At 36.9% G+C, this 27,253-nt stretch overlaps 2 protein-coding genes across 2 annotated transcripts; one reads left to right on the forward strand and one right to left on the reverse strand.

Annotated features, from left to right (window-relative positions):
- Positions 1 to 3,427: 3,427 nt before the first annotated feature.
- Positions 3,428 to 8,551, reverse strand: LOC140937191 (uncharacterized). The gene is made up of 5 exons (XM_073386728.1): positions 8,349 to 8,551; positions 6,725 to 6,913; positions 5,769 to 5,894; positions 4,929 to 5,105; positions 3,428 to 4,527 (listed from the first exon to the last, which is right to left on the reverse strand). Exons 2-5 carry the CDS (start codon positions 6,908 to 6,910, stop codon positions 4,456 to 4,458), a joined length of 561 nt encoding a protein of 186 aa, XP_073242829.1. The 5' UTR covers positions 6,911 to 6,913; positions 8,349 to 8,551; the 3' UTR covers positions 3,428 to 4,455.
- A 744-nt stretch (positions 8,552 to 9,295) lies between these two features.
- On the forward strand, positions 9,296 to 15,593 carry LOC140948557 (uncharacterized). The gene is made up of 7 exons (XM_073397814.1): positions 9,296 to 9,445; positions 11,052 to 11,479; positions 12,548 to 12,691; positions 13,287 to 13,457; positions 14,402 to 14,477; positions 14,589 to 14,672; positions 15,304 to 15,593. The coding sequence occupies exons 1-7, from the start codon at positions 9,382 to 9,384 to the stop codon at positions 15,405 to 15,407; spliced, it is 1,071 nt and encodes a 356-aa protein (XP_073253915.1). The 5' UTR covers positions 9,296 to 9,381; the 3' UTR covers positions 15,408 to 15,593.
- Positions 15,594 to 27,253: the final 11,660 nt, after the last annotated feature.

Raw genomic sequence — 27,253 nt, forward strand, 5'->3', positions numbered from 1 at the left:
TAATGTCACGGTTTCTTTTACGTCCCTTTCCAACTGAAGTACAAGGATGGAGGAGACAAGGCCAACGGCTTAACGTCAACGCCCAATGACGCAATCATCTGAACTGAGAAAACTGAGAAAGGGGATTCACAGCTAGCATGATCTCACCAGTTTTTTAAAGACCTTGGTTGATGGTCTGTCTGGGGATTGAACTCATGATCTCCCGCTCAGCAGAGAGGCGCTCTTCCAACTGAGGTAACCGGGTTGCGGCTGTAACTTTGTTCTCAAGGCATTGGACAGAGAGGAGTCTGGGGCTAGAATTTGGCTAATACTGATGTCAAAATTACTACCCAAAATTGCAATTTAAAAAAAAAAATCAGTATATTATCTGCAGCTTTGCTCCGTTACAAATGCCACTCGTATGTGAGGATTAGCAGAAGCCCTTTCACCGGCGAAAAATGTCTGATTGGTCGACGCGCCACCACGTGACATTGTCAAATTCAAAATGGCGGCAATACCTCCATCGTTTGTTTATTCCAGTGGAAAGAGGATTAATTGCGGCTTAATATGAGTTGCAAATGCATATACGGATAATTTTAGAATAGCCTAGGCTTTTTATTTTCCTTTTTCACCTATTCCTATGGGATTCGTTCCCTGCGATGCTCGCGTTTTGGCCGGTTTACAGGATTCAACTTTGGATCACGAAGGACAACAATATTTCTGGAAAAAGCAGGGTCACTAGGAAGAACGACCTTTGTTCACAGCTCAATGTAGCAGATAAATAAGACACTATGGGTCCTTTGAAATTGCTTAGACACCTGGTAGTTATTTTATTTAATTTTTTTTCCGAAAAGGTAAAGCAAAAATATTTTTTTCTCCAGCAACACTTTCCAATTTACAAAAAAAGCTGGAACATGAGCTAAATGAACTTTAGTGTCTGCATTTAGTCGTTTCATTGAGAACGGGTGCAATTTTAATATCAAAACTTTAAAGCCGTCTTTTGACCGAACAAGGTTTTTTTTTTCTTTTCAATGGTTACTGTGCTTGATCTGAATAAGATAATGAAATTTTTAAAATTAGGGGAATATTATATTTTAAAGAGGAGAACTTTGATTCAAGTGTAAGTTGGAAAAAATACTGATTATATTTTTTTAGTACATAAAGGTTAAAAAAGTGATGCATATAGTCTAAAGTGCTACAAAGGAGTAAAAACCCAGATCTTTCCATTAATAAATTTTATTGACACTGTCAGGGACATATGCTTTCCTTGGGTACACATTTGTTCGTCAAAAAAAATCTTGTTTGTGAGGCTGCCCTTTGTTTGATTCAGGATCAATCAATCTTTTCTGAAGAGAAATGAAAAGTAAAGTATGTTAACATGTCAGATACTTCAACACTGCCTTAGCCAACAGCTAAGAAGAAACCCAGTGAACTTCATATCAAAAAACAAAGTGAAAACTACTTTATGGTGAAACTGAACAACCCCTTCAAATATATATCACATTAAATTCATGCAAAATGGAGACCTGATGAGAAGTTTATAGGAATAGAAACAAACAATAATAACAATGAAACTACAGTTTTTGAATGAGATGTGTAAGTGTTCTCTTATAATTCTGACAGAAGATCAAAATTGGAAACTGCACATCCTACACAACTGCATTCATCAACATGATCCAACTAAAATTTCATTAAGACTCAAAGTTTACTCGAAAGTTTACTCCAAACTTTAAACTCCTAATCATTTTTTTTTCTTGGAAAGAACGTTTGAATACTTAGTAGCATGTTAACTGTCATTCATTCATCACTTTGCTCCAGAAAAATTTAAGCCAAAAACAATGGACAGAAAAACAAAAGTATTCACAGCAAAATTACCCTGTTCATCTTCTTCCAGGATCCCATTTTCAAGCAAAGAAGCACCCCCCACAGAAAGCCTTGTGAGCAAAGATTTGGTACTTAAAAATTGCACACGCGGGAAATCATGTCCGTAAGTGCAGTTCCTAACGCGGAAAGTAACAAGGACCTCGTTGTGGATAATCCCAGGCCAAATTTATGAGCAAAATAATCTAAACTTGCATCCTTCAATTATACCATTGTAAGCCTAAAATTAATGTACAGCAGCTGTACACATTGTAAACAGAATATTTTTTACAAATCAAACGTTGCTGGACCTATCGAACTGTAGCTCCAAGATGGTATTAGCGTTGTAATGAAAGCACTCTCACATTTTCTCATTCGACAGTTCGGATAAAACTCAAATTTCTGTAACATACAAAGCCGTACTAATGTACAACAACAATGAAATGTGAAACCATGGACAAAATAACGTTTCGAACGACGCACTTTAGGTTTCGATTCACTAGCTACAAGACAATTTACACACCAAGACAATGGCTAAGAGTAATTCTCTACCTCCTTTATGATTTCCCTTTGCACCGAGTGACACGAGATTAAGTTGAACCAAGCGTAAGCGAATTTCTCTGCCATAAACAGTGTAAACATGCGGAGATTAAGCATCTAAATATAGTTTTTCTAGCAACAAAGTAAACGCTAAGTCACATAAACAAAACAAAGCCCGAAAATGTCTGTCCCTCTACTTTTTTGTTGAATCCGTGATAAGAAACTTGATCTAAACAACAAAAACATTTTGGATAGCACTGTAATACGCTCTTCGATCAACGGTCGAATGTTATCGAATGTTAGATTCACAATCAAAGTCGAATTTTGACACAAAAACGGGATACACATTCAACAAAACTGTCGCTTCCGTGCAACTCGGTACAAGCTAATTTATATACCAAAACAAACCCCAATAATTTTTCTTCCACTACTTTATAATTTCTTTTTGTACCGAGTTGCACGGAACATGCAGTAAACAAAAAGAGCAAAAACTACCCACCTTTTCGGCATGTCTTCCACATGCAAACCAGCGATCTCAACGTCAATAATACTGAATCAGACCATGCCAATGCGATTTTTCGCCAGTTTCAGGACGCTATATTCTCTAGAGAACACACTTACGTCAAAACTTTGACCAAAATAATTTTTGATCTCTTACAGTGGCAAGAAATTGCAAAGCTGTCACTGCCAAAAAAAGCTGCCATAGCTTCTTCCATCTGAACAACATTTCGCGGGTATTTTCGCCTCGGAGCCAATGACATTGCCCGAAATAGATCACGTGTCATTTTTAGTAGAGCATGCGCAGACATTTTTCGCCGGTGAACAGAAGCCCTGTCCACTATGTTTTTGGGCATGCGCAAAAGCTATCCGGTGTGAACATAGCCTAAATTTGGGAAAATAATAACGATATTATATACTTTCGAAAACAGTTTATTTTGAGACTGAGAAATATTACACTATAATACCAGTTTTTAAATACATCGAACGGCTTTATTTTTGCCAGCTAAAGGTGAAATATATTTGTACATGGAAGCTGCATTTTAGGATATAAGATTTGGTAGGCTTCCAGAAAAGTAAAATTGAAGTGAAGCTCAGTTATTCATAGTGACAATATTGCTAAGCTTTTTCTTTATAATTATAACATATACACATTCAATCTCTATTTAATTTCGTGTATCGGTTCCTTTACGTAATTTTTTTATTTACATATAGCAATGAAGTTGAAAAGTATTCACAAAAGTATATTTTGCACCTGTGAAGCTGTTCTGAAAGTGACAGGGTGTATATCGCATGTCTTCCAGACTTAATTACATCAGTAGGCTGTACAGTATGTTACATAATTATTTCCTCTTGTAGTATACAAGCTGCAATGGACAAAGCTGTAACTTAGAAAGGAAGTTTATTTCCATTCGCACGCAAGTGTTTTTCAGGGGTTAAACAAGTACAAATTCGCCTATGTATTTTATGATTGTATAGAGTCACAAATGAGTACTGCAATGGTTGTCGAGGTTGGGGTGTAACAGAAATAAAACTATCAGTGGACAATATAAAATAAACTGATTTGCTAGATACGACCCGCGCCTATATTCTTTAGAGATCTTTAGATTGTGATTGAACAATGATTTCATTTCGGGCACGAAAATATAGGTACTGGGTATTTCGAGAAACGGGTCCCAGCTCTCTCTGAACCTAACATTTACAACCAAAATATACTTCCTTATGAAGATCTGTTTAACACAGCATATGTCCAATAAACATACAGAACTAAGTACCCTTAGATACGATCAGATAAGAAATTTCCGCTTTGCTTTCCGGGCGGATTTTTTTCGAAATGAAAGAGAAGTAGAAGCCTGATCGCAGTTTAGCACTAGACTGACAATAACTTTGAAAAGATGTTGCAGAGTATCTAGGCTCTTGGTTACCGGTCGTTTCGATACAAACTTATTCAGTCGCTATGTAAATAGTTGCACATACCTGGCTTAAAGAACGAAGAATTTACACTTAAAATGTTTTTCTTGTGAGATTTCACTACTTGAGTTATGGAAATGACTTGTATCGAAATGACCGGTTTCCCTCCTAAGCTACCGCTACTGATTCACTGGTCATGTGACCATGTTCAATCCCTGGTCTTGTCTCCTGGTGGGGTATCTGGAAATAAGGAAATGATCAAAAATTGGGGCGAACTTTTCTGAACTTACACCGAGTTAGCGGGAGGTTAGAGTTATCGTGGGTTTGAGTTATCTTCGAGTACTCTTCAAAATAATAAATTAAATAAAATAAAGCGTCTGCTATGGCCGTAGGAAAATCCTTCGACTTCGAATTCAGTCTTTGGCACTGCTGGTGAAGATTAAAGCAGTTAAATTTATCCAAGGAAGTAAATTCACGTTTAGAAAGCGTCTCGTTGGTATTTAAATATTTTGATTCTGAGTTCTGGAATTTTCATTAATTGTTATATCGCTGTAATGTTCCTCGTGTTTTCCTCTTCTTCAGTAGTATTATATTATGGACCGTGCATACAAGTACAACTTGTGGGGTGCTATACTACTTACTGTGGAAAAGCTGGCCTTTAAATATTCTGTTTCCAACAGGACCTCGTCGCAAACGCTTTCGTTCAATAACTTTGTGGTTAAACTCAATCCGAATCTCATGACGGATGCATCGCAAAAAGGCAACGTGAAAGTGACTTTCTCTGGATTTCGCATCTCGTCAATTTTACGCCTTTCAATCTACCAAAAAAAGTCAGATATCCGTAGGTTAGCAAATTCTGTCAAATGAATAAAAAATAAATAAATAATGAACTAACTAAATAAATAACATAAATATGAAAAGAAAAAAAAAACTAGTACGTTAGAAGAAGCCAGTCCAGCTTTTAATTTTTCTGTGCATTTTCCATATCTTAGATACAAACGAGTAAATAATATTTAAATGTTTCACTGGCATGCAATCTGAAAAAGTGAATATAAACAAACTAAGAAAATTTTAATTAGTTTGAACTGTCACTTGTTTAAATAATTTCCATTGAAACAGCTTTGCACTTTGTCATCAGGCTTAAATTGAAAACACTTATATATTGGCGAAGAAATGTTTTTGGTGTTCCTTTCCAGTTTACTTCCTTGTATAGTAACTTGTAGGGCCAGTTATTTAAAAAAACTTTAGCCAGTGTTTAACAAAGTCGCGTTCTAATTCAATTTCCCTAGTGTCGTTTTCTTAACGCTATTTACCATGAAAAGTTTTATGAAAGCAAAAGGTGCAGACTGAAAAAGTACTTATTTTCTTAAATCAACCCAATATGGAAGAGATTCCGTCGTCCAAAGATTTACTAAACCGTGGCCTATGTTAGACTTCACCTATTATAAATTGTCGGGGGGAGGAAATACAATATGTCTTACCGGTTTACTAGAAGAGTCAAAATCTTCCATCTTCATTTTTACAATAAGCACCTCATCTTCTTTCTTCTTTTTCCAGCAGAACCTGTCATTGTATACTCTAATCATGCCCAATCTAGTTTTCTCCTCCTATAATAAGTAGAGAAAAAAAAACTAAACTAAAATGTAGTTAATGACATTGCATGGTGTCCTCTGTCAGTACTGAGTTAAAGAAAAAATATAATTGACAATTATTCCACGAGTGCAAGGTGGATATGAGATGGAAGATATACAACGAGGCGCTTAGCACCGAGTTAGCTGCAAACATCCCATATCTTACAAGGGCGAGTGGAAATTTTTTTTTATTAAAAACGCCAACAACATATCGAGTATTCTTTCCGACATTATTTGTAAAAACAACCGATTTTCAGCTTCTTTTTATTTTTGAACAGAGGCGTACAGTTACCATATTTGGAGAGCATGGTATAATGGCAGCTGAAATGGCTCATATACCATGATGACTAAGTCAATCAGCGCTCTAGAATTACATTTTCCAATGATTCAGTTTTCAATAATTTATAATTATTATAGTATAGATTGATTGATTCACTTTTTTATTGTTGTTTTAATTTATCTACTCCTGGAAGACAGATCATCATCATCATCATCATCATCATCATCATCATCATCATCATATTATTATTATTATTATTATTAATATTATTATTATTATTTTTAGGATTATTAATAATATTATCAGAGAAATAAAAATGTTTAATTTATTAACATATGACCAATTTACATCCCACTATCGTAGACTAAAAATTTTGATGAAACAAAAATACCTAAAATAATAATTTACAAACTCCCGCCATTATCACTTTCTAATAATATTATCATTGTATTATTATCATTGTTATCATTATTTGGGAGAGGAGAGGGTTACCTACAGGGGCGATATACAATGCGATTAATACTACCTCAAGGAAAGGTAATCTTTCATTTTCTTTGGCTCTGGTTATGTAAACGAAGACCTGTTTCCTCGATTCACCTCGACCATGAATTTCCGGCAACGCACAGCTACATATATCGAGAATGTATTTTTCATCCTCGCAGGTAAAATCTGCACATTGCCGCTGTCTGGCTAAAGGAATGTTATCGGACATATCCTAAAATAATGAAGAAAAGAAATATAAAATTAGCAGTATTTAGCATTTAAGCATTTCCAAGGCAGCTTCAAAAACGAAAAACAAGAAAAAAAGGCCGTTCCATCCGCAATATCTTTCAAAATACACTATTCATATTTTGCCAATGAAACTCAGACGTGGTCGACAATGTTACGCTTCGAATTCGGGAACGTGCAATTGTACCAAATCTACCTTTTTTTCAGAATCATGTAAAGTTTTACTTTACGATATATGTATATATATAAAAACCTTCAAACCTTTAGGGTGAAAACCAAAGCTTCCACATGTACAATGTATACGTAGGACTAACGTTTTAGCCTACCCATGGGCAAAAACCGAAGACAACTTAGTCGCTAAGCATGCGAATTGTGGATCACAGGGTTCTCCACTGTATAAAACCAGCTATCAGCTATATAAAATTGTCAAAATTCAAGCAATTCACTACTTGAAGAAGAAGACGCTCCGAGGAAAGTACGAGCTAATAACGCCTGACTGAAATGGCCGAGTAGAACTTAACAGATGCGCTTCTGCAGCACAGAAATTACCAACATCAGAGTCGGGAAAGTTTACATGAAATGTGTTATAATTTGAGGGAAAAACCGCTGTTTGCGTGGATGGATAGTAGAAAAACGCGTGACAACAAGTGCAACAGAAGCTTATGAGGAAAGAATTCAAAGTTTTTGGTGACTTTAGATCAACCTCAAAGTTTGATTATCAAAAAGCTTGACTCTTTACTTTACTTTAAACAGTTCTATTCTTTCCCTGCAAACGTATTTCGAAAGGAATCGAAAACTGCGACAAGAGTCCGCTGTCCAGGATTTCTGCCCACGCTTACACGATAGTTACGACAGGGGAATCCCCGACAGCTGGCATCTTAAATTGCAGCAGCTGATTCTCTGGGTAGCAGAAAGAACTATACCCCGGTGTTTTGGCTATTTGTTGTTGTTGTTTTCGATTTCTGAACGACATTAGAGACAGCGAACATGAAACAGACATCAAAATCAGCTGGGTATTTTCAAACGTAGACGATTATTTAATCGTCATTTCCTATTTCTAAGTATTGTCACTGTATAAGACCTTTAATTTCCCTCTTTTTATGGTTAATCATTTCGGGTGGTCATTTTGGTATATATTTTAGCCACTGTGTTTAGGACTACATGTTATCCATAAGGCTGATATTACGAAAAAAGAAAAAAAGGAAGTTAGCGTGACATTGGATTCGTCAAAGTTTCGCAGAATGGCTTAATTTCTTGAAGGTCGCGTGACGATCAGTGAAATTATTATTTTACTCCACAGCTCGTATTCAAGATGATAAACATGATATCTGTTATACATACATGTATATAGTCATGTAAATTTAGTATCAGTAGGCGAGAAATTTCTGAAACTTGAGTTTAAAAATAATAAGAAAACTTACTTGTACGTCCAATTTGAATATTTTGAAAAGGGATGTTGCACTAAACGGGCTTGCCACGGTCTGTATTCTTTCGACTTCTCATGTATCGCAGTAAATCTTAAAAGAATCCTTTGAAAACAATCTTCTCCCACGTTTGTGTGATTTAAACGATGGTAAACTAAAGACTACTTAATTTTCATGCCGGCTTTGTTTATCGCACTATTTTTTTTTTATTTCAGAGTCACATGACGGTCACAGGACTCGGGCTTATTCTTTTTCCACCAAGAAGTGAAAAGTCCCTAATATTTCTGTATTTTCACTTTATTTTTCTAATTGAAAGGCTGTGAAATATGCTTACGTTGTCACTCTGATCTCTCAATCTGGTAACCCTGATACAGGGGAAAATTCCCTCGGAGCAACAATGGATCGATGATCAGATTTGCATTTTTGCTTTGCAAAGCGTTTTCGTGTGTGACACATGTAATTTAGGGAAAAATCCCTGTTTACCTTGAAGACAAGTACAAATGAATACAATTTTTCTTCTGAAATTTTCAGAGGCGAATAATTGGTATATAAATATATTTTATTTTATTATTTGTTATTATATTATGCCAAATATCACTACAAATCATGCTATTACCTATACTAATTACCACACACGTTTAAACTTCGTTTGAATTATAGTGTCTTACATGTAAACAATGCTCCGGGTTGAAGATTGCAAAACTTTTCATCAATTTTGTACGCCTATATCTATGATTCTTTTCTTGACTCGACAAAAAAATCGTAATTTATCTATCTAAAGCTATTAATGTGGGTTAAATTTCTTGTATATGTTTAGTATTTCTCAAGGTTAACAATATACCGAAATGTGCAACGTTGCAAAAACCCTTCAAGGGAAAAAACCCCTTCTTTATTTGGCTGTGTTTCATTGGTCACGAGATTATAAAACAGTATCCCAGGTGACAAAAATAGAAAGAATATGAACTAATCACCTGTTGTGAAAGTTGTAAACAAGTTTGTGGTCACGATATAAAAGATTGAGTTTCGACAAATGAAAACTTTTTATGCAGTACTCAGCAAGGTCCACGGCGCTGCCGAGCAAATGGCCAAAATTGGTAAGTACAAGATTGAGATACCTATATTTTGTTAGAAAAGGAAAAAAAATATTGGGGAAAATAATCGAATATTATTTTTTTCTTCCAAAATAAATATTTCTGGAAATTCTTCTCGATCACTGTTACCACTTTAAGTAAGGACAAATTTATGCGCTAATTCTCAACACAGCAAAGGTTTCACTCTTGTGTTATTTATGTAAATTCATTGTTGACCTTTAGAGCCATGTCCGCACTATAACGGGTAGGTTTTTATGTTGACATTAAGAATTTTCACGTACAGTGTAGTGAACAGCAACGGCACAGAATCAAAAAGATCGCACAAGCGGGTTGTCCAAAGGGGTTTGGTGCACTTATTACCAATCCTCACTTATGTTATTTCCTCTTTTTTATTTTCTTCCAATTATATGCGAATAAAGGACATTAATAATAGTACTTATAATAATAATAATAATGACAAGAATGATGATGATGATGATGATGATGATGATGATGATGATGATGATGATGATGATGATGCTGCTGATAAGGATAAGGATGAGGATGAGGATAAGGATGAGGATAAGGGTAAGGATAAGGGTAAGGGTAAGGATAAGGATAAGGATAAGGATAAGGATAAGGATAAGGATAAGGATAAGGATAAGGATAAGGATAAGGATAAGGATAAGGATAAGGATAAGGATAAGGTTAATAGACTGCGAGCAGTCTCTTGTTTTTCTTTGCAAAGTCACTACACGCGAAACCTAAGCACGCCAGCGGCGAAGCCGAGAACCGCGAGAAACGAGGGCGTAAGCCCGAAAGAAAAAAATAAGAGACTGCTGACTCTTTTGTTCTGTCTGGTGACAACGAAGCTGTCAAGGTAATTTAATTAATCAATAAACACGAGTAAATTGAAACGATTTATGAATAGAACATTAAACAACTGAAAAAATTACTATTTCTTTAAATCCGCTAAGATTGCCTTGAATTCGTTTCCCTTAAGGGAAATTTACAGCAGTTTCCTTCTGTAAGACATCCTTAAAAGTTTTATTACTGAGATAACTGCTTCGTTCGCTATTGTTTGCAGTTGGTTGTGACGCGTGACTATTTTTATTGCTTGCAATCTTACCACAGACCAGTCAATGACCTTTCCACAGCTGTTCAATTGACCAATCGGTTACTCCGTTTCTGGGCTGACGGAGGGTTTGTTTACTACAATGAAGAGTCAGCAGTCCGTCTTTTCTCGTCTCGTCTCTGTAATAATAACGTCGTGGTCTGGAATATCGATGGATGAGATAAGAACTAGACGGATTTTAAGGGAAAAGGCGGACTGCAAGCAGTCTATAAGGTTAACGATAATGATAACGATAACGATAACGACAATGATAATGATAATGATAATGATGATGAAACATTATTAGTAGCATCATCATGGTTACAGAAAATCTAAAAATGTACATGTTTAGTGTCGGAGTAAATGTAACCAGTTCTAGGCTACTGCACCGGTATAACTTTGTAACCAGACTCTGCACTGAAAAATTTGGTCCTTATTATTCCATGCCGTAGACTGAAACCCCCATCCTTTTTTTTTTCCTTTTTCTTTCTTTCTTTCTTTTTCTTTTTTTGTTAGAAATGGACACCGATGTTGTCCAAGAATCAGAAGTCCAGATCAGTGGCTGTTATAAGATCACAAGTGGCACCCCAGCATTTCACCCAACTCGGATTGAACACTCTTGTTTGATGACACCCGAAAATAAGTGGGAAATCCAGGTGAAATGTCGCCCCTTACTGCATGACACCCAAGAAGAGCCCAAGCAAAGTAACAAATGGAGAAGCCTGACGTTGGTCTACCCCGACGCTAAAGTGCAATTGATACACAATGACATTGAAGTCACTTTGCCATATCTGCAGGAAGACGTCGAGATCGCTGCATTTCGAAGACCGGGAAAAAAGGACAAGAAAAGAATGCAAATGGCGATCTTTGCTAAACGACCAAAACAAGGAAGAGACTGGCAGATTTGGGTTTATCTTGTAGATGATACAAACCCAGCTTGTAAGGTATTTTTGCTCTTTCAATTTGTTTATTTATCTTTTGTTTACCAATGAGCATATAAACTGTGTACGACGTATGCCAATAAAAACATGCACCAGGCACAAGTCCTAACGGTAGCTTACCCCGTTGAAATTTTTGCTTATTTGACCTTGAAAGCCGAGAAGGAAGATTGCAAGGACTTTATTTGTAAACTGTAAATTTAGCAGTACACTTACAGGCACACTAACAAGAGTTGCAAGTCACCTGAAGTAAATAAAATGTTGAGCGTTTTGATTTGCAAAAATCGTATTTTTCACTTTCAAAAACGTATCCAGAGTGGTCCTTTTAAAACTTAGCATTAGGATCGCTGATTTTGCTTTTCTGCTCCTTTCTTTCTATATAGTCACTCTCTATTTCTCGTTGTTTTTTCTTTTTGTATTTGCTTGTTTGTTTGTTTTTTTCGGGGGGGGGGGGGGGGGGAGCGGTGGAGGGGTTGTTTTGGTTGTTAACCTTTCCTTTTCATGCCAGAGAGGTTATAGGTATCATTGGACGTAATTAACAGAATTAAGACCTCTGCACTTTTCCCCTTTTTCACCCACGGGTACAAATTTCGACAAGTTTGTGTTCATAAGTACTAGAGATTTAAATTCGATAAATGTGGCCGCCAAAACTTGGGTCACCATGCCATAAGCTTCAGTTATGACGAACACGTCACTATAAGACTTAAAAGTATTTCCAGATGAATTTCTTGAAAGTCGTCAAGTTTGGCGATCATACCTTAACAGGACTTCAGGTTATTGAACTTCAAAGTTTTGGAGTAACGCAAACTTTTCTCATGCTTCATGTCTTCCCGAATTCTTCAGGGACTTTACATTATTACATATTTAAGTCTTTACATTATTACATATTTAAGACTTTACATATTACGCCGATTAGCGAAAAGAAATCCTGCTAGTGTGCGTAACTGCTCAGTAACTTGCTCCTGTCTTAGAATGCTAACCGTCGTAAAACATCTCTTGTAATAACTCGATTTTGCTCTCCAAGGGGTTTTTATTTTCAACAATTATAATTTTTCGTCCTTTTAATGTTAACAGAAAATTTGCCAGAAAGGAGACCAGAGTGGACAAAGGCTTCTGACACCTCTTTCTGGAATATTTGTGTCTAACAGCAATGAAGACATCAAAATTGAGCTCAATTCATTGGAAGATGGATGGAAGGTCAAAGGAAGCAATGTGAAGGTACAAATGGAAAATTTTAACGAAGCTTTTTCTTAAGCAAAAGTTAATGATCGATAACGTTGCATATCATGAGTGAAATAAGTGGCTCTGGTGGTATTTTTCTGCCTTTTAGCAGACTTCTCGAGGCTTTCCCATTTCTCATGCAGTCGCCGGTTGAAACACGATCTACTCCTCTCAAATCCCCTACTTTTACATCTCTCCAGTAACTCCTCCCTAGCTCTTCATCTTTAATTCTATAGTTAATGTGCTTAAAATACCGACCATCTATTCAAATCGCATTTAAACTAGACAATTTCTTCCTAACGGTCTTGCTGGCGATATAAAAGGAAAGATGCATTTGTACTACCGCAGAGAAAAAACCTTGCAAGAGTTTGTTCGACTGATCACGGACCATCCATTTTTTCTTAAAAGATAGTCGAGTGCGTGAATGAAAATAAAAACCGCGACATATAAATATTGATCCCAAGTGCAAGAAGCTGAGGTAACAAAGGGAAAACGTCTTTGAACAAGCTATGCCAGCGTAGAAATTGCCTTTATACACTAATAACCCCAGAGAACGTATCTATCAGTTCTTAAGCTTTCACTTTTCTTGCAGACCATCAAGTCAAGAGATGCATGGAATTCAACAAAAAGCTCTATTGACTTTCCACGTTGCTATTTCGATATATGTCACGTTAACAACGCGAATAATTCATTCTTCTGTGAAATCAAAACCTCCCACGAAGGTGACTCTGCACACGCGGAAGTTGTGGCATATTTTGAGCGAGTAAGTTTTAAATGGTCTGTTAGGGACAACTCAGGTGACCACCACAGAAATTCAAAAAAGTGGTTGTTACTAGAGACGGTCGCTAAGGAGAATAAGCTCTCTTAAGCGACATATTCACCATTTTCACATAAACCATAATGCACCATGTTTAACCCCCAAAACTTTGCATAACCGTTGTCTTGGATTTCTCTTGGGACGACTGTAATACCTAGGAGAAATTGGAAACAATGGTTATGCAAAATTCTTGGGGTAAACAAGGTGCATTATGGTATATGTGAAAGTTGTCAGTTGGTTAAACAATAGAGGACGGTCGCTTACGAGAGCTGCAGAAACTCATCGCGTTCGTCAGAACGCATCCTAATCTTGGTCCTCCTGTGATACAAAGCCACAAAATTTCGAGGTTTCGCTGGCGACTGCAGATTAGCAGCCCCTACTGATTTTATCAGGGGCAACTCGGCCGGAACCTGGACCCCTTTCGACTCGATTTTGTCTTCGTAAGTGACGAACGCGGATCCGTGATCAATGATAACCTCCAGTTAATAGTTAACAAAGAGAAAAAAAAACAAACAAACAAAACGAAAGAAATGAATGTTTAATGAGTGACTTTGCATCTGATGTAGACACGACTTAAGTACAAAGTGATGATTTATAATAAGAAAACCCTTAGAACTCACCGAGTGGTCGCTTGCGACAGCATAAAAACAAAGGCAACGTCCAGTTAAGTAATCTCGAAACTGCTCGCAATCGCTTAAGGGTGAGGTCGCTGTCATTACAAAGCTTAAGTCACAGTTCAAACGGAGTTTTCCGAAGGTAGTCGTAATTAGGGCTGGTCGCTTACGAGAGTAGTGGTCAAAAGGAAACCTTCGACTGTATTTGGGAAAACCAGGTTTGTTTGTTTGTTTTCTTTTTCTTTAACAAGAACTTCTTATTCCTTCATTCTGTAGGAAACAGGTCTGGAACTCGTTCAGTCTGCTGCAGATGTCGACAAACTGGGTAATTCTTGCAACTTCTTTTCAAAAGGTAAGATCATAGTGATTTCAAAATTATTAATAAGTTATGTACGCTTTCTATAAACAAAGTTTTTGTTCTGTTTTGTTTTGTCTTAACTCTTCCATGTGTTTTATTTTTCAGAAATAGACACCTCAATTCCATTGTTTCTTTTTTTCCTTTCTTTGCTCTACGATCCTCCGGTATCTCCCCCAACTTTCCCTGCAGGTATGTTTAAAGCACTTTAAGATAAAAAGGATTTTTGTCACGGCCGTCAAGTTCATTGAGTTAACACAATGCCTATATATAACACTTCTTTACTTGCTAAGGAACGTGAAAAAAAAAACATTTACTTCCGTGTCGAAGACAAAATCAAAAACAAACATCTTCCCAAAGCGTTATATCAAACGTTACAAACAACAAGAATGAAATATGAAAAACTGTTCGCTAACAAGTTTTAAAAAATGGCCTTCTTTTGTAGTACTGTCTTGCTGTTTGAATTTTGATAAATTTTATGAAACAGTTCCTTTAATTTTTTACCTTGCTCACAGGGGCTGGTCCATTCTAAGCTACGTGCCATGTATAATGCCCTCAATGGCTGATCAAGATAGAGGTCGATGGCCAATTTGTTTAAAAAAGGATTTGAAAGACCCGAGAGGAAACAATACTCTGATTCTCTGACAAATTTCGCAAGTTTGCGAGGCGCGCATTTCTTGTCAAGTATACAGTACTGTTTTAGGTCTGAGATACGATCAGCCTCAATAGCTTTTTTTTAGTGTTTCTGGTTAGAATTAAACCAAATGTGAACTTAACTTAAGGTATTGTGATCAGATCCTAATTTCTTGAATTTGTTCCACAGAAACAACTGCAACGCGGCAAAACTTCATGACGATGAAGTTTATATCAAGAGAAGCACTGTGGACGCTTGTATTAATTTCTTCACGCAAAAAAATCTTCTTTTAGTGTGCCCACAAGCAAAAGCTACACGCACCTGTACACCTGTATATTAAGTTTGACTGCTTTAAGGCCCAGTAAAGCATGCTGAAAGTTGTTTTGTGACACGTTTTCAACATTTAACATGTTTTTGATCCGTTGGAGTTTAAAAATAATAATAATAAAAGAGAGTCGAGTTCTGAGTTCTAATTCAAATGGTCGTTGGTGTAAGTGGAACTGTCTAGCTGCAAGTTGTTGCAAAAGATCTGAGTGCAAAATTACCAATGCCCGGTTAACTCAGTTGGATAAGCGCCGGTCTGCCGGTATTCTCCCTAACTGTGGAGAAAGTGCTGCCTTTGTAAAGACATCTGCAAACGGTTAGACTTTCTAGTCTTCTCGGATAACGAAGATAAACCGTAGGCCCCGTCTCAGAACCCTTGCATTTATAAATTCTGTGGGGCGTTGAAAAACCCACACACTGTTCTCTCATGTGGGAAGGGACGGGCCCGCAGTAATTGGCGTCATGCTGTTGCGGTGACCCTGCCAGTAGTTGGCGAATCTAATAAAATAAAAATAATTTAAAATGCATTCGAAAGTCCCAATAAATAACGTGCCCCGAAAGCCTTTGTTATTTAAGTTCAACGTAGAGGCATTTGTTTCCAGGGGCACTCAAAGGGAATTATTGAGAAAAAAACCTAAAAACAACAACAAAGTATGATTAAAGGTTTCTGAAGCCATTTTAAGCATTTTGAGAGACTGCTGGCGGAAAATTTTATCTGTTCCTCACTCCCAGCAAGACTGATAGAAGTCAGTTCTAAGCCCGCAAGGTGAACCTACACCCTGCAACCAGACTTACTGGAAATTTTCCCAGCAGGCATTACTGACCAGTTTGGGTGTGCTCAGAGGGCGGAATTCACCCTCTCAGTGGGTGGGAAGGGGGAAGAGGCTTCTAACAAATAACACATGCCAGCTATTGCACATAAAATCCCCTCGGACACCCTGAATTGTCTTTTCCCCAGCAACACTTTCTTTCCACGGACATATTATTTCTTCCACTTCTCCCAGCCATAAAAAATTGGCCTGAAGAACAGATATTTTGTGGAACAGATCCATTGGGTGCCCTTGAGTTTCCGTAGCAAATAACATGATGAAACTGTTCGTTTATAACAACAAAAAATGGACTGGTTTGTTAGCTATGACTGTACCCGCCAAAAACCACAACCTTCAATTCGGAACTACAACGAGATGTTAGGTGTTAAACTCATGTACGATAACCAACCTCATGATAAACATGGTTTCTAGATGAAATACAAAATGCATGAAAATTACAGAAATAAAATGAAAAACTTACACTAACACTTAAAACCGACGAAATAGATAAAACGCTCACAAAGGAAACTTACAAACACGTGTTAAGACGTCCGGCAAGTACAATGAAAACCGATTACTAAATGCGAAAACAAATGCAACTTAAAACTTAGCACAAACATGGCGAGCACCTTTTACATGTTAACGACCGCGCGGTCCTGGGCCTAAGTATAATACCACTGGTTGGGTAAATAATAAACCGAATTTCAACCAAAAAATATTATTAAAGCAAAAAACAAAAATAAGAAAAATAAGAGCAAAAAACAACAACAACAAAAAAAGACTAAAATTACCTACGCTTTTGTTCTTTTGACTGTGTTTATACTATATTTTCCGATCTGGTCAAGAACCATAGCTCTTGGATTCGTCATAGTATGAACAGCAACGGCCGCCCGAACTGGAACACAACGAGTCGTTTGCACACGGAATATCGAGCTATGGTTGGCTGGGACGGGTTGGTGCACTAAATTGCAGTCCTCATTCCTGAATGTTTACTTTCGTCTCAGTGGGTTCCAGTCCTCGCTCCTACCTATTTGCTAACCCGACGGTCCGAATAGGTGTTTACACTGCACCAAAGTACATCAGAAAAGCTATCCGACATCTTTTGCATTGATCTTTCTCATACTTTCTTCACAAAACATGCATATGGAGCTCTGACACGACGCAATTCTTGGCCCCATACATAAACACACACATACACACACACATACACACACATACACACACACACACACACACACACACACACACCACACACAGGGAGCAAACAGTACTTCATCCGTTACAAGGGGCGAACAAAATGATAACCGAGACTTAAACAGAAACTTCGAAAAGGCCGCAAACCAGAAAGGCGAAACCCGACTAAACGATATGGCTCAAAAATACAGGACCACAATAAGAGAAAAACAAAACCTCAACAGCTGGAGCGCTGGCTTAGGTCCTGCCGTCATCCTAAGTACCACCTGGTGGACCTGAGTAGCTAAGCATGGGCCGGCCATCCTGATTAAAGCACTCCGCTACCAGTTCTGCAGCCAGTGAATAAAAACCGGACTTGTCGGTCGCCATCAAGCGAGTAAGTTGGGTGCTACTGATAGTCGCCAAACGTCCCTCGTGTCGGAAAAAGTGAAGTGAATGGGACAACGCGTGCCAGTGTTTCCTATCATATATACTCATTTGCATATCATTAATTAATCCCCAGATGATATTTACAATTTTTAAATACTACTATAATTGAAACCTCCTTTTTGAATACAAAAAAAAACAGCTTTCTGTGATCGTTAATTAATCAGGGCCTTCGAGAAATGGGTCGCCCCCTGGCCTGCCCAGTTACAAGTCTCGTTTAAAAAGGAGAAGCGTGCGCCAAATATTTGAAAGCGTGACGAAGAAAGCAGCCCTAAAGTTATCAAGAATGGCAATGAAGTTGTTTTTCCATTTGTATATGGAAATTCAGAGTTTCCAATGACAGATTTACTTGAAGGAGAGACACTTCTTGAAATAACAAAGTCATCGCTATAATTGCACAAAATAGCAAAGAATACTCAATGACATGCGATTATTCTAATGTGGCAGTTAATTCTGATTACAAATACCTGTTAGGCAATGACGTATAGAAATGTTAATATAAACAGGGAGACAGGCAAATGAGAAGCAGTGAGGTAATAAAGTGATGTATGAAATAAGATCGAATGCTTGAGAATATGAAACAATTGTTCATGTTGCCGATACAAAAGGAGAAGGATCACTAATCTAAGGTTAAAACAGACAGCAGATAGTAAATCGGCACTATCCTTAGTATTTTTCCTTTCCAGTTTTTATGTTGTACGTCATTTCCGCCTCTCATTTTTATTGCAACATTCTCCATCTATATAATATTGTGATTGCTACATAAGTTCAGTAACATCTGTAAACCTGAAGAAGGCTGGTATGGCCAGCCGAAATATTGTTATAAAAAACAATACACGTTGTTTTAAATCAGCCTTGCTGTAGTCTTCGGACTTCTCGTTCTTGTTTCTTTATATTTTGGCTGATTTGATCTCTTTTCCAGAGATCCAACGTTTACAACTAGCAGGATCTTCGTCCACGGTTTTTGCAGTTAATTTAATCCTTTGTCCACTAATGCACTATAAAACCGAAAAAAAAATGTTTTATTCACTAAAATTAAACGATGAAAGGGAGGCAAATATGATATTGATAGTTCAGAGTGTAGCACGAGTGCGATACTGCGCGAACGTGAAGAACTAAGACCAGCTTTATGGCTAATTTCATTTGGCTTAACTTGCTGGTCTGGATTGTATGTGTCTTGCATGCGATTATGTATACTGGTAGGTGTTTGTTCACGTCTTAATCTTGTCCCCGATTTCAATTTTGGTGCAGTTTCTTTGGTAACAGTAAACGAGTTGATATCAGCTCCGTTTCATTCTACATCCATTCTCAGTGGCCCATCTCATAAGTTTTTGTTCTGTTTCGTCTCGTTTTGTTTTGTTTTGTTTTGTTTTTTGCCTCATTTATTCTTTTTATTATCATTATTGTTTCTAAGTAGAGAAAGACATTTTTATGTTGTACGTCATTTCCGCCTCTCATTTTTATTGCAACATTCTCCATCTATATAATATTGTGATTGCTACATAAGTTCAGTAACATCTGTAAACCTGAAGAAGGCTGGTATGGCCAGCCGAAATATTGTTATAAAAAACAATACACGTTGTTTTAAATCAGCCTTGCTGTAGTCTTCGGACTTCTCGTTCTTGTTTCTTTATATTTTGGCTGATTTGATCTCTTTTCCAGAGATCCAACGTTTACAACTAGCAGGATCTTCGTCCACGGTTTTTGCAGTTAATTTAATCCTTTGTCCACTAATGCACTATAAAACCGAAAAAAAATGTTTTATTCACTAAAATTAAACGATGAAAGGGAGGCAAATATGATATTGATAGTTCAGAGTGTAGCACGAGTGCGATACTGCGCGAACGTGAAGAACTAATACCAGCTTTATGGCTAATTTCATTTGGCTTAACTTGCTGGTCTGGATTGTATGTGTCTTGCATGCGATTATGTATACTGGTAGGTGTTTGTTCACGTCTTAATCTTGTCCCCGATTTCAATTTTGGTGCAGTTTCTTTGGTAACAGTAAACGAGTTGATATCAGCTCCGTTTCATTCTACATCCATTCTCAGTGGCCCATCTCATAAGTTTTTGTTCTGTTTCGTCTCGTTTTGTTTTGTTTTGTTTTGTTTTTTGCCTCATTTATTCTTTTTATTATCATTATTGTTTCTAAGTAGAGAAAGACATTTTTTCAAAATAATTTCTTGTTTTTTTGCACTTTTTACTTTCAAGACACAAAAATATGGTTTGCAATCATTAATGAATTGAATGTGCCGAAATAAATGCCTTCACTCTTAATTCAACTTTTACCGAAGCATGGGTTTCGCATATTAACGCGTTTTTAATATACAACATGCCATTGAACTGAAGGCGCTTTCGTATAACAAGTTTTTTAGAAAAGCATAGAGATGAATATTATTTTAAAAGTCAACATAATTTCGCTGCAAAGTTCTTGTAGTGTTCGTGAAGGTTTCTTACCTCCAACTTCGCAGAATCGTTCAGTTAGCAGTTTATGTCTGGTCGTTCGCCAGTTTTTGCTTCTTATGTCCCCGTTAAGGTTACACAGTGGAAAAACGTAGCACTTTTGAATATCACAAGTTTCTCGTACACAAAATGCTAAGCCATGCCAGTTCCTGTTTCTGCGAAGAAACCTTTAAAGCACAAATTAGATAGCGACGGCCTGCACGCTCCGGCTTAGGCATTGCGAATGGCGGTAGATTCTTGTCTCGAATTCAAAGCTAGCGTTATGGAAACACTTGTGATACTTTGTACTTTCACTACTTTCACTAAACAGGGATACAGGGCCATAAAACGAAAGGAAAAAGGCAAATTCATATTCATAAACCAACTATATTGATAGCAGTCACGTTCTTACATAAGTATTAATATAATTATGACTGTGCAATAGACAACATATTTCGGCGAATACAAAAAATTTAACATTGGTTCTTGAAAAGAAAATAAGCTAAAATAGATTTTCAACGTTAATTTTTGGAAAAAGGAATTTATCCTTTAGAAAAAAAAATCAGTATGGTAACTTATTTTATTTATCAATTTATTTATATTCGACGCGAATTTGTGGGTTTAGGAGTTAGCCTTCGTGATAGCTTTAAAGTGACAATATTCACAAGAAGATGAAAGCCGGTTACATCCCTTCAAACCGTAAGATTCCACCATCCTTTATTGTAATCTTATTCTAATATAATCCAGTTGAGGCGAAAAACCCAATATGGCACCTGAGTTCTTTCGCAGGTGTTAAACGGAAGATAGATTTACAGCAGTTTTTTTTTAGAATCTCTCAGTCCTCTTTAAATTGTTGCTTCATATAGTTTTAGTTTATATTGAATCCGTATTCAGAATTATAATCATTATGTTTTAATTTCAGCAAAATATACCAAGGACATTTTCAAGCATTTTTTTTTTTCAAGCGCCAAAAATAGTAGCTTTAACAGAACATGCAAATACTTCAAATAACAAACTGTAATTGTTGCTAAAATACAATTCACCAAACGTTCAGCCTGACAGTTTGTTGTTGTTGTTTTTTTTCTTTTCATATATCCACAACATCATTTCAGTCTATGTAACTTGTTGACAGCCATTCACGCGAATATGATTTATTGGGTCGGATTAGCTTTATCCTCCAACACCTTTGGGTTTTAAAACGAGACTATGCCATGTACATCATGATCAGTGTTTTTCCGTGTTTTCATGATAATCAATCCGGGTTATTTGCGAATTCGATAAGCACGGCTGCCGCAAGCTGCACTCTATCAATATTTGGATGCGTCTCTTATGAACCTTATCAAGGACTTTATTCGCAAGCTTGATCTAAGTGAAATAAGCTTTCCGAATTACAAGATCTTTCAACATACTAGCAAATAAATTAAAGCGGCTTAGATAAATAAATGAATAAATAAAAAACTAAGTTAATAATTGAATAGGTAATATATAGAAAGATCAATAAATACATAAATAAATAAAACGAAGTAAAGTCGAGCAAAGCGTGAAGAATTTCTGGCAAGAAAAACCACATAATTGGTACCGAAGTTGTTCATTCGATGGGCTTAAGCCAGTCGCATTCAAATGGTAATCAGATTTTTCTAAGACCTATGAAAGTAGTTGTTAGAAATGAGCCTGCTTTTCGCTATTTATTTCATTTATTGTTAATTCAACAGATTAGAATTACTGCATATAAAATAACCTGAGGTATTTTTGGCTTATTTGTTTTGTTTTTGTTGTTTGTTTGTTTGTTTGTTTTGCAGTTGTGTCTTCAGAGTATAACCGCATTATAACTTTTAAGGAACCTATAAAAGGAAAAGCACTACAAGGTCACGTGATTAGATCAGTAAAGGTGACCAATGAGGGAAGCTGTCGTGTGCAGTGCTTCATGGAGCCAAACTGTGTGTCAATCAATGTAGGACCAGTACAGGAGGGAAAAAGCATATGTGAACTAAACAATGCCACGGATGACAGCCCTTCAAAGTCGGCCTTGAAGAACGTGGCACAATACATTCACTATGCCGTTGAGGTACGCTGTATGTCTTTGCCTGTATCTTAAATAAGTTTACCCCCTCTCCCCCTTTCCCTCCACCCCCCCCCCCCCCCCCCCCAAAGAAAACTATATAATCACTTAGAATGAGGGCAACTCGGCGATTTTTTACTTGTGACTTACATGAAAGTTGCATGTGTAAAAGTTAAAAGTGTACAACAGTCACATCTCTTTTCATGTTCACTTGACTTAATATTTCCAGAACTCATGTCAGCTTCATGAAAATCATTGTCCAGGGAAAGGTGCAATGTGTCAGGTCGGATTTACCAACAAGGGATACCGGTGTGTCTGCCAGGACGGATACAAATATGAAACAGATGAATGCAAAGGTACGATAGAAGGGCCAGCAGTTTCAACGGCATTTAATGTATTGCATTAAATAGTTTATAATGTACCTGTAAGTGATTGAGAGAAAACAATAAGCACTGAAAAAAAAAAACAACAACAACAATAACAACAACAACCAACCAAAACAAAACAAAAAAAAGGAAAGGAAAAGAAGATAAGAACGCAATGGCGCACAACGAATAAGAAACAAAGTAAGACTGCACAATTGTGCACGATTAACGCCTCGCCTCTATACTTTTATTTTGAAACCTTTCATCGTCAAATGTCATTCATATTCTTTTGGTGAATGTGGATGGAAAAAACTTATTTGGCAAAAAATTAATTTCGACTAAATGGCTGTTTTTTTGTCTATTTTTTTCTTTACTTATTCTTTTATAAACAGATATTGATGAATGTTCTGAGGAATCGCATAACTGCAAGCTAGGCACGCAGTGTGTCAATGAAGACGGTTCATTTCGTTGTGATTGCTACCCTGGGTTTGTTAAAGACGGAGCTGTCTGCAAAGGTTAGTATTGACAGCAATCAAGAGAGGATGTTAGTTTTAATAATTACATGGATGCTCTAAACAAATTCGAGTTAGGTGTAGATAAATTGTTTTGATATAAGTTTTTACTCCAAAAGCACGCGCTCTTGTAGATATGTTTGAGACCGGTCGATTCAGACGTTACTGAGGGAGTAATAACGACTCGAATTGATCGGATGAAATGCAGGCTACTAAAACCGGTGACTGCGCCTTGTTTGGCTACAGCACCAGAACTTTAAACATTTTTCTTGTTAAACGACCAGTTTTGTTATGTTTTCTTCTTTTTATTTTTTCGCTGCTCTTAAAATGTTGATTTCCACTAAATAGGAGATATCACTGTTCACAAGCACTGTTTTGTGAAACAAAACAGTCTTTTGTTGTCGGGACCAAAGGGCTCATGGTTAGTGCATTAATATCCATAGGCGACGTTAGCATGAGTATTATACGATATAGGCAGTAAAAACGTGAACGAAACTGAATTTTGCGTATAGCTGCCACGTATGCTCACTAGCTATTTTAATGTCTTTGAGCTTAAGAAAAATAACGGTCACGGGCAACAACTTAAGGAGTATGCCGCAAATGAATCCGCTGATTCTTTTTCTTTCTGCATTTAACTAACAGATATCGATGAATGCTCTGAGAATTTACACAACTGTAAGCAAGACACGAAATGTGTCAATGAGGATGGTTCATTTCATTGTGATTGTTATCCTGGGTATATTAAAGACGGCGACAGCTGCAAAGGTAATATCAATATCAATATCAATTTTAATAATAACATGTATTCCCTCAGTTTTAAAGCATTCTAAGACAAGAACTATTTATTTATTAGTTTATGCAGAGTTTTTCGAGGTTGGACGCCCGGGAGGCCGGTAGTGATGTATTTTATCCTGAATCTGTTGATGCCGTAGTTGGTCAATCTAGGACACCTCTCTTTTTAAGCTATCATAAAGACGGCTAAATTATTTCTGAATTTGCGGCAAAACCCCTCACAATTTCCAGATTAATAATCTGTTGTAAAGTTCTATTCATTTCTCATTCTTTAAGTCTAACAACGCACAACTCTTGCTTCTTGTTCTTGCAAAGCTATTCCCAATTGAAATAGATTTTCTTTTGTTATCAGTTAATTGGAAGAAAGTCAACACTGGTTCCACTGGTCCAATCTGCTTTAAAGCTAGACTTAATGCTCACTCAAATGGGATATTTAAAATCCAAGAAGGAGGGCTCATCTACTCCTTTAAACTCGTTCACGTCCGAGGAGGAGTTAGCTGCAGCTTTTTAATCTTACCCTCCCACTGGGGATGCCCACACAGTTCGTATGGGGATAAGACATTAGCTACTGTCATAACCTACCCAAACAAAACAGCTCTTCCGCTTGCCCAATACAGAGGTGAATCTGATAGTTGCAGATTTTACTCATATAAGATCGGTGGTGTTGGCATCAATTCTGCTGAGCTATTGTTTAACAAGCTTACCAATCCAATAACCGTATCTCCTGGGCAGGATGAGTTCCATATCTGGTATGGTGAAGCCTTGAGCAATTGCGGCTGGTGGGATAACCACGGTACTGCCTGCGTCGATGTTTACGCGTGGTATGATTAAACTGATCCAACAGATGACGACAAACTAACACAATTGAACATCGTAAATATTTCTGATACTCTATTAAAACTGTTATGAAGTCAGATTGGTACTGCCAACCGAAATGCAATTAAGACAGCCATTAGCTAGAGTAAATTGTTGTTTGCACTCATTCTTTAATTGTTAGAATTATTAAACAGTGGAACGCTCTTCCTAAAGAGATAGTGCACGAACAGGATTTCAGCATATTTCGAAGTAAACTTAGAAAGTACTGTAAAATTCTGTAAATTTTTTCGGCCATTTCTTAATTATTCTTAAATTTTACATTGTAGTATATTTGCTTTATATTTCATGTAGGGAGCGTCCTCTATAGGGATAACCTCTGGCGTTTCTTTTTATGTATCCTTACATAATAAATATTTGAAATTTAAATATAGATTTCTTATGGTGAACATGTATTAGTTTGCCCCAATGGCGTTTTATTCATATTTGTGTTATGAAAAAAATTAGTAATATACTTTGCATAACTCTGCTTTCAATTGGGAAGCCTACAATAGCATTGTCTTGCCTGTTAACTGCGCATGTTAACGAAAAAGGAGAAGAGTTAGTTTAGTTTTAGTCGAAATTTTAATGGTCCTCTCTAGGGTCTTTGTTTACTGACAGACTGTTAAAAGACTGCTTGAGGGATTTGCTTTAAGTTGAATAAACCGTTCAGGCTATGACCATCAACACTGAAGTTATGATAGTAACTAGTTTTGACAGTGATGTTTTGCAGAATTTGCATTTTTTTTCTATAAACGTCAGCTTTTCATTCTAGATTAAGCTTTATAAAATAACTAAGAGAGTACGCGCGCTCTGATTGGCCGAGAGGAGTGTTTGCACGAGAGTATGTAAACATGGTTGTGGCGTCAAGTTGTTCGGTTTTTCGCGCGCTAATCACGCAAGCAATAATTTGAAAAAGTTTTCGAGTTCAAAACACAAAAAGCTTACTTTATTTACCCATTCCTTTGTCGGCTGAAACATGGAAAATCGTTACAAAGAAGGTGAGTCAATTTTTCTTCGCTTAAGCTGACATTTTAAGCGGGGAAAATCCGTATTTTGCAAAGCATGTTTTTGCAAAACAAGAACTGATTACGCGTGCAAGACATCGTGGACAAGATTTTGCGACTGGTAAGAATTTCTCTTTTAATCAGTGCCATACAAAGAGTTTTGCGTTTTTTTCTTGGGAAACTCGAGGCGTTTGGAGAATTCTCGACGAAGTCGACGGTTTGCATAACTGCCTCGAATTCTCCCAACCCCTCTCGCGTTTATAACCGCCTCTGCAAAAACGGGAAACGTTTTCTATTGCTTAAATATTACGCTTTCTTTTTTCACTATAATATCAGATCTATTATCACTGTTTTTCAATCCATGCTTTAGTGACTAAGTATTGGGGAAAGCGCGAATTTTAAATTATAAAAAGACAAATTTTGTGTTCAACTTTCAACACTGTGTATTTATCTTGGAATTTTATTGCTGGCGGATTTTTTCCTTTCTTTCTTTTTCTTTTCCTCATCCTCGCCGCTTGAGAGACGGGAGAGATGGTTGCTTTCACAGAGTATCTATATATTTTGTTTTGTTTTGTTTTGTTTTTCTTTTTTTTCTTTTTGCTGTATAATCCTTCTATGCACAAAACAAATATAACACGTTCACATTAATCTATACCAGCCTCAAGGAATGCATTGAATTAATTTGAAATTGTAATGGTAGAACAGAGATGACGATCGAATGTCTAAATTTTTTTTCAATAATTAAAACAAATTATCTTCCAAAGGTGCTACTTAGATAGTTTCTGTTGTTTCAGATAATCAATTTGTTAGCCACGCTCATGATTTTATCAGAAACCCTACTATCCACCTTATGGTTACTTTTAAGATGGAAATTAATATCATATGAACTAGCTCTGCCAATGATTCAAATAATATAATGAGTAAAGAATTACTTCTTAATTTTCGCGCGTGAAGTCAGCGTTAATTTCTACTTTCACCTGATGATGAAGTTACAAAATTTCCCATGGCAACCTTTCGTACGTCTCATTGTAAAGTTAAGATGGCGACGAAGTTTTAAAAATGTTATGAATCAATGAAGATATAATAAGGGCATGAAAAGACGCTTTAGGGGCTGTCCACACTTGGTTCCTGATAATCACTTCCTTGGTACCGGCACAAAATGGTGTTGTGTTCACACCTTGAGTACCCAATCAGCGTAACTTTGTACATACTTATTACGTACATTTTCGCTCATTTTCTCTCTTTCGCTCGAGAACAAAGCAGTGGACTGCTCCTGGACAAACAAAAAAGGCGTGCACACAGGAACCCGGTACCCTTTTTTGTGCCCAAGTACAAGCTTGAGCAACGATACCGTGTT

Source organism: Porites lutea, chromosome 1 (assembly GCF_958299795.1).
Source record: "Porites lutea chromosome 1, jaPorLute2.1, whole genome shotgun sequence".
Taxonomy (NCBI): domain Eukaryota; kingdom Metazoa; phylum Cnidaria; class Anthozoa; order Scleractinia; family Poritidae; genus Porites; species Porites lutea.